General features: G+C 39.9%; 1 protein-coding gene across 1 annotated transcript in view; it reads right to left on the minus strand.

The window, feature by feature from the left end:
• The window catches only part of ABHD3 (abhydrolase domain containing 3, phospholipase), a 73,476-nt gene that overhangs the window by 7,910 nt on the left and 57,013 nt on the right, over positions 1-8,553 (minus strand). Inside the window, exons 8-10 of the mRNA XM_004702901.4 lie at positions 4,606-4,779; positions 3,062-3,110; positions 2,812-2,977 (exon numbers count right to left, since the gene is read on the minus strand). Coding sequence (XP_004702958.2) covers positions 2,812-2,977; positions 3,062-3,110; positions 4,606-4,779 — 389 coding nt within the window. The remainder of the gene's footprint in view (positions 1-2,811; positions 2,978-3,061; positions 3,111-4,605; positions 4,780-8,553) is intronic.

Consider the following 8,553-nt stretch of genomic DNA (forward strand, 5'->3'; position numbering starts at 1 on the left):
TTTTCTGACCTGCCCTCATTTTTAGGGCTAGGCAGTCCTTCCTCAATCTCGGTCATGGATATTGATGGCAAGCCTACCTGCCCTAGGTGTACTAGCCCTTTTACTCACTCCTTCCTTATAATCCCTTCGTGCCTGGTCCCTCTGTTGGGAAGAGACATTTTAAATAAATTAGGAGCCTCCTTATACCTTACTTTTGGTCTCACAGGACCTCTGCTCCTTCCCCTTCTTTCACCCAACCTGGGAGAACTGGCCCTATAGACCTCATTGCTTCCCGATGTTAACCCGATGTTAACCCAGCATACAATGCCTCCTTTCTAACAACCTCCTTACTCCTACCCACTCTCCCTGCAACACTCCAATCTTACCAGTAAGAAACCAAATGGTACTTAATGCTTGGTCCAGGACCTGCGCCTCATTAATGAAGCTGTTATCCTCTACACCCCGTAGTTCCAGACCTTTGTACTCTTTTGTCCCACATTCCCGCCTCTATTGTCTTTTTTATCATCTCCCCTTAACCCAGCTTGTCAGCATTTGTTTACCTTTACCTGCAGCCCCTCCTAAAACAGTTCTAAAGCAAACACAGCCTAATTTCTCTCTTCCTCCAAGGCACCATTATCTCATTCCACGGTTATCTATTTAGACCCGAGCTTCACCCCACCACTCAGAGTTTACTCTAGACAGACGCTGGGTCATAAAAGACCTCCAACCACCAACTTCTGAACAAGCACAGCTTATACTATATGGTCAGTATGAATTAGCACAGCTACTCTCCACCCAGAAGTCGAGAAGAGCAGCATTCCTAATCCATCCCAGTCTCTCTCGCCTCCCTGCAGGGACAGCTCAAGAGTGCTGTTATCATGATAATAAATCAGGGCTAGTAAGGCAAAGCATACCTGTATTGCTACCTGTCCTAGTAAACCTTAGGTTTACCCTCTCCCTGGCAGCGGCAGAGATTTCTAGTAGACCATTAGAGCACAGCATGCTCCAAACACTAAACTTTAACAAGCAACTCCAGCTAGTCATAAAATCCACCTCAGTCTCTCACCTCCTTACAGCGACAGCTTACATCCCCAGCACAGGTAACCCTTCAGAACCACTGTGCATTGGATCTGTTAACAGCTGACAAGAGAGGTATGTGCATGTTTCTAGGAAAAATTTTGCTGCTATATTAATGAGTCTGGAGTGCTTCAGCAAAATGTTACAGTGTTAAAATCTCGGCCAAAGAAATCAAAAGTCGCCACTAGGGCAGTGCAGCAACCACCTCCTGGTTCCAAAACCCCTTTATGTCCTTGGTCATGCTCCTGGTAGGACCCCTGGTAGTAATTTGCTTGCTGTTACTTTTAACCCCTTGTTCTTAAAAGTTCCTTCAAGAACGAATGAAAGACATATCCAATCTAACTGCTAACCAACTCTTGTTACATCCTTATAGCCCCCTACCTGCCAATGCTGGTCCAGACCATTCCAGCCCATAGCCCTGCCACCGTCACCCCGATCAGCAGGAAGTAGCCAGATCAGATACTGATGCCTATTTAACACTAAAAAGGCTGGAATGTTTGGATTAAGCTGATGCAGGTCAGGGCCCTGCACATGCTTTCTGCACATCCCCAAAGGTCAGTAGCAGAAGGTGCCAGCTAAGATAACTGGTGAAAGCAGAAGTTCTGGGTTTGAAGAAAGCCACAAGGAATCAACAAGCAATTCTCAGAGTTTCCAGACCCCATATGCTAATTGCCGTACATTCCTCACCACCCCTTTAAAAACCCACGCCCCCAGCTGCTGAGTACAACTTCCCTGACCTGTTGGCCTAGGTCACAGAACCTTATCCGGGAGGTCCTGTCAGTTATGTCGGTCTGTCTCCCTGTACCTCAGTTTCACCTTTAATATGTCTCTGCTACCAGAGAGCATGAAAGTTAATTTGGGCATAATTTTCTTTCTTCTTTTTTAAAAAAATCATTCTATTGGGGGCTCAAACAACTCTTATCACAATCCATCCATACATACATTGTGTCAAGCACATTTGTACATTTGTTGCCATCATCATTTTCAAAACATTTGCTTTCTCCTTGAGCCCTTGGTACATAATTTTCTTTCATATAGTACCCAGAGTGAAAACAAAGGCTGTTTCCTTCCACATGTGACATTTTTGTTCTAATGTGCCACAGTCACTGGGATAGTCAAGGCCATGCGTGTTGGTTGGGTGGAGGGCACACTTCAAAGCTTTCTTATTTAGAAACCTTATGAAGAAAAGGCATGTGATGATAATATACTGATAGGCAAAGATCCTGTAACAATCTGTCTGAAAAGTAGCTTATTTGATAAAAAGGAAACATCATAAAAATGAGAACAAGGAGAGCCCTGGTGGCATAATGGTTATGCATTGGGCTGTTAACTTCAAGGTCAGCAGTTTGAAACCACTAGCCACTCCGTGTGACAAAGACAAGGCTTTTTACTCCTGTAAAAAGTTAATCTCAAAAACACACAGGGGCATTTTTACCTTGTCCTATAGGATCGCTATGAGTAAGAATTTTCTCAGTGGCAATGAGATTTTTTTTTTTTTAAAAGAGAACAAACAAAGTAGTGAGTGTCATCCCTTGTTATGAGTGGGCGAGAAAGGGTTCTGTAAAAATGTTTAAGAAAGATCCAAAGCATTTAGGTATTATGTCTTGAGTATCTAGTTTAGTTTTTTTTTCTGTCTATCATATTGAAAAATAAGTGTGGCTGACATTTTACTTCTTATCCTGCAATTCCTGAGCAATAGTAGTATGTTAAAATAGCAAATTTAAATCAAAATATAAAGAAGGATGTTTATTTTACCGTGGCTAGGTGAGAAAACATCATCCACAGAATTCAGACACAAGACAGGAATCCCTACAGACTTCAGCCTACGATTTGGACTGGCGTCAGTATAGTAATCATCGATTGTTTGGTATCCAAACATGACTGAAGTGAATCGCTTATCAAACTCTCTGATAGATTTAGCCTGAAAAAAAATAAAAACAAACTGTATCTCTTCTTGAAATCAAACAAGGAAATAAAAGTATTGCACTCAGAACTTCTTTCCTACCTTCATGACATGATCCATGTCAATTTGTTTTACAAACATATGCCGGTGCCTAGAACAAAAGAATTGCAAAAATAAAACATACAGTTCATTTCCACCTCACTCACACCTAAATGCCCCAGAGTCAATAGCTAAATAGCCTACCATGGGACACACATTTACTTAATCAATCAAGCAAGTGTACCGTATGTTCATGTCTTTTCTGAAGGCATTATTGTTTAAGATGTTAAACTGAAAAATAGAATTTACATTTCTGCATACTTATTTTCAAAAGTTGGTCATTTTCCCAGTGTAATTTTAATAATTTTTTGGACTAAGATCCCCATTTCAATGACCACTTGAATAGTCTCTAATGACTGCTATGCCATCATTATGAAGATCTGTAATTTTATAAATAAATTAAGCTTAGTTGAATATTTAATATGAAACTTCAGGATAACTATGATTCAAAAAGCCATGTCCAAATTAGCTGTTTTTGAATATAGAGTTTAAATATAAATTTATCAAATCACACACACACACAAAATTATCAAATCACTTAAAAATACATGGCATAGAAAACAAAAACAGATTTATACTACGGAAGATAAAAATGCCAGAAAAACTGATCCAAAGTCACTATTTCCCTGAAAATATCATCAATGAAGCGGACTATACAGGAGGCAAGTTATGAAAATATCTTAGATCTGAGTCACTGGACCATAGTCTTGGTGGACACCAGGGTCAATTCGCATAAAATCATTCACAAGGTCAATGTTCTACAGCCGAGGTTGGTGAGCAGCAACTGAGGTCTTAAGTTGCCATCTGAGGGGCAACTGTTGGCTCCCTCCTCGCCTGGGAATCAAGAGTGAAGAAAAATGAAGCTGTATGCAAGCATGCGCTTCCACACCAGACTTCCACTTACTACCCATGATAGTAATATTAGCAAAGAGAGGAGTGGTGGTTCACTGGTAGGATTCTCCCCTTCCATGTGCAGCCACCGTTCATCTGTCAATAGAGCTTAGTTGAATAGAGCATGTGGCTATGATGCTGAGCACCTTTTCAGTAGCACTTCTAGAATAAGTCAACAGAAGAAGAAAGACCTGGTGATCTACGTCTAAAATCTCAGCAGTGCTCGGCTCTGCTCTGACACATGCGGGGTTGCCAGGGGCTGGGGCCCAACTTGGTGGCATCCAATAACAAGATTATTAACATGCAGAAAATCCAGGGAAATAGCCCATTATGTTACTCCAAATATTTCATACGAATATTGCTGGTCTTACAGAGTAATTTAGAACACTGCTCTCCAGAGTGGGGTACATGTTCCTTAGGAATTTTATAGAACAATCCAGTGAGGGTACAGAAAGAAAGCAATACAACTTTCACTAGCACTTTTGGTTTATACTTACATTTAAAGTTTGCTTGTGTATGTTTATAATCTATAGGATACTTTGGTACAGTAGTAAAGGCCTATCATATATAAGTAAATCTACATATTAATTTTTTTTCTTATGGGGGCATGTAATCCAAAAAAGGCTTGGGGACAACAGCTTTTAAAGATAACTTACTTCTTCACTGAAGACTGGAGGCAGGTTGTCAAATAGTAATTAAAAAGTAGCCAGTTCAGGGGCTTCTCCAATGATTCTGAACAAGCAAAGACATTCCAACCAACTGAAAACGTGGCAGCTGCCATCAAAGGAGTGTGAGACCCAATTCTGCCCAGGTAGTTTAAAAGCAGCATTCTAAAGTGAGAAGAAACAAAATCAGTGATCATTTTGTGCTCTCTCTGAAGACATCTCATTTTGAACGAGGCCAGCCACATTAACTAAGTAGAAGAAAACTATATAAACCGCTTATGAATCTTGTAGCTTGGAAAATGCAAGTCTCTTCATTCTTTCTTTATATTCATATAATGATTTATCTTGAAAGTGCTGCATTGAGGGCGGGGACAAAGGGGCGCAGCTACCAAGGAGTTCCAGAAGAAAGAAAATGTTTTGAAACTAATTGTGGTAGCAGTTTTACAACAGTTTGATGTGAATGAGCCAGAGAATGTTGTGATAGCTGTAAGAGCTCCCAATAAAATGATTAAATAATGATTAAAAATGAGTTAAAAAACAGAGAAAAAGGCTGTATCATGAATGGGCAGGGGTGGGGGTGGGGGAGAGGATAACATTATTAGCTACGTAATCAGCCTTCTATGGAGTACAACTTGAGAGAAATCTACCATAGGAGTGGTTTTAAACTTTGGCTGCACACTGGGAGCACCTGCAGATTTTAAAAAGCGACTACTGACAGGGCAAGATATGACAAAATACCAATTTATAAACTATCAAGGGCTCATGCGGGAGGGGGGAGCGGGGAGGGAGGGGAAAAATGAGGACCTAATGTCGGGGGTTTAAATGGAGAGAAAATGTTTTGAGAAACGATGTACAAATGCGCTTTACACAATTGATGTGTGTATGGATTGGGATAACAGTTGTATGAGCCCCTAATAAAATGTTTAAAAAAAAAATAGTAAAAAAAAAAAAAAAAGCGACTACTGTGTCTCATTCCAGAAATTCTGGGGGTTCACTGAAGTTGGTGATCCTAGCAGATTAAGACTCCTTAGTCTAGAGTTAGACCTTCTCAATGGCAAACAAGAAAACATTCTTCGGCTGGAGTCAGCTAGAGCTGGGAGGCTGCTGTAATGCGCCAATTGGAAAGGTTGGCAGGAGAAGGAGGGCCAGCAGTCGCCATGACCAAATAGGTGGGGATAACTCTTGGTTATTACTCAAGAGCAAAGCAATACCAAGATGTTACAACAACAAAAAGCTTGTTTTATCTCTACAGGACCAAGACTTTCACTATAAAAGAAGATAAATAAATAAAAAGGAGAAAGAGTGCATGTGAGAGAGATGGAGAAGCTGTTTATTGATTGAGAGATCTATCAATCTCCAATAAGGACCTTTCCTGGCTGCTGACTCACACTGTAAAATCAAACTGACAACTGGGAGAAGTTTGACTATTTGGTGGTATTTAGGAATAATTGGTCTTTTTTTTTCTAATTTGTTTTCCTTAAAGAGAAATCTTGCCTTTTAGAGATTTCTGATAAAATATTTATAAAAGGTATTTGAGATACTGATAAAATAATTACCCATGAGTTGATAATTACTGAAGCTGGGTAATTAAAGTCTTTAAGGGAAACTGGTGAAGGACCATATAGGAATCATTATACTCTCCTTTTCCTTTTATGTATATTTGGAATTTTCTATATATATATTAAAATTTAATAACTTATTTTATTGGGGGCTCTACAGCTCTTATAACAATCCATGCATCAATTGTATCAAGCACATTTGTACATATGTTGCCATCATCATTGCCAAAACATAGCTTTTTATTTGAACCCTTGGTATCAGCTCTTTTTTCCTCTCCAACTCTCATGAACCTTCATAATTTAGAAATTATTTTTATTTTCATATTTTACACTGTCTGCTGTCTCCCTTCACCCACATTTCTGTTGTTCCCCCCCCGGGGGAGGTCATATATCAATCATTGTGATCGGTTCCCCCATTCTCCTCCCACCTCCCCCGTACCTTTAGGTATCACTACTCTCATTATTGGTCATGAGGGGTTTATCTGTCTTGAATTCTGTGTTTCGAGAGCTCTTATCTGTACCAGTGTACATGTTCTGGTCTAGCCAGATTTGTAAGATAGAACTGGGGTTATGATAGTGGTGGTGGTACAGGGGTAGGAAGTATTAAAGAACTAGAGGTGTGTGTTTGGTCAGTGCTATACTGCACCTGGCTGGCTCATCTCTTCCTTGTGACCCTTCTGTGAGGTTTCCATACATTTTAAAGCTCATTTACTAACTCACTGTAATACTGTCATTTTACTGGGTCCAGAGACTCAAACTGATATTTTCCATCACTTCATATGCATGTGATAGCTGGACAAGGAATAATTTAGATTGGAAAAGAATTGATGCCTTTGAATCATGGTGTTGGTGAAAAATATTCAATATATCCCAGGCTGTCAGAAGAATAAACATATCTGTATCAGAAGAAGTACAGCCAGAATGCTTCTTAGAAGGGAGGATGGTGAGATTTTGACTCCCATGTTTTGGACATGTTATCAGGAGGGCCCAGGCTCTGGAGAAGAACATTATGCTTGGTGAAGAAGTAAGTAGGTCAGCAAAAAGAAGAAAGACTCTTAACAAGAGGGACCAACATGGTGGTTGCAACAATGAACAATTCTCAAACCAGACTGTAAGGATGGCAAAGAGTGGACAGTGTTTTGTTTTGCTGTTTGGTTGCTATGGGTCAGAACCAACTTGATGGTATCTGACAAGAATAACAGCACAGATACAAGATCAACAAACAGAAGTCCATCGGACTGTAAGACACATCGGATAAGACCACAGAAGAGGAGATCAAAAAGGAGGTATCCTTCACAATAGCCAAACACAAATTAAAATATCTAGGGATATACCTGACTAAAAGAACAAAAGATCTACATGGGGAAAACTGCAGGACACTATTACAAGAAAACAAGAGCGATCTCAACAAATGGAAGTATATCCCATGCTCGTGGATTGGAAGGCTCAATATAGTAAAGATGTCAGTTCTTCCTAAGGCACTATATAAGTTTAATGTAATCCCAATGCAATTACCCTCATCTTTCTTCAAAAAAATGGAAAAACTGACTACCAACTTCATATGGAGAGGGAAGCCCAGAATTAGCAGAGAACTCCTCAAGAAGAAGGACACAGTGGGAGGGCTTGCTTTACCTGACTTTAGCACATACTATACAGCCACAGATGTCAAAACCACATGGTATTGGGACAATGACAGATCTTCAGACCAATGGAAAAGAACTGAAAACCCAGAAATAAAATCATCAGCATACAGACAATGATCTTTGATAAGGGCCAAAAAAATATCCAATGGGAAGCAGATGCCCTCTTTAACAAGTGGTGCTGGCAAAAATGGATATTTACCTGCAGAAAAATGAAGCAATACCCTTATCTCATTCCATGCAAAAGAATAAACCCAAGGTGGATCACAGACCTTGAAGTTAAACCCCAAAGTATTAGGGCCATCAATGAGGGAATTGGGACCAACTTGAGAACTTTGGCACAGGGAATACATAGGCTATCAGAAAAAGGGGAGGATACAAACACAGAGGAAGCACAAATTGACAAATGGGATATACTGAAGATAAAACACCTGTGTACATCGAAAGAATTCACCAAGAGAGTAATAAGAGAGCCCATGAACTGGGAAAACATCTTTAGCAATGACACATCAGACAAAGGCCTTATTACTAAAACCTACAATACTCTGCTAGCTTCCAAAAAGAAAATAACTAATTGCCCATTGAGGAGGTGGGCAAAGGACCTGAACGGAAGTCTCACAGGGGCAGAAATCCAAATGGCCAACAAACATATGAGAAAACGTTCCCGATCTTTAGCCATAAGAGAAATGCAAATTAAAACGAGATACCACCTAACACCCTCAAAGATAGCCCAATTAAAA

The sequence above is a fragment of the Echinops telfairi genome, unplaced genomic scaffold (assembly GCF_000313985.2).
Source record: "Echinops telfairi isolate 266 unplaced genomic scaffold, ASM31398v2 ScPeMD7_7400;HRSCAF=8409, whole genome shotgun sequence".
Lineage (NCBI taxonomy): Eukaryota > Metazoa > Chordata > Mammalia > Afrosoricida > Tenrecidae > Echinops > Echinops telfairi.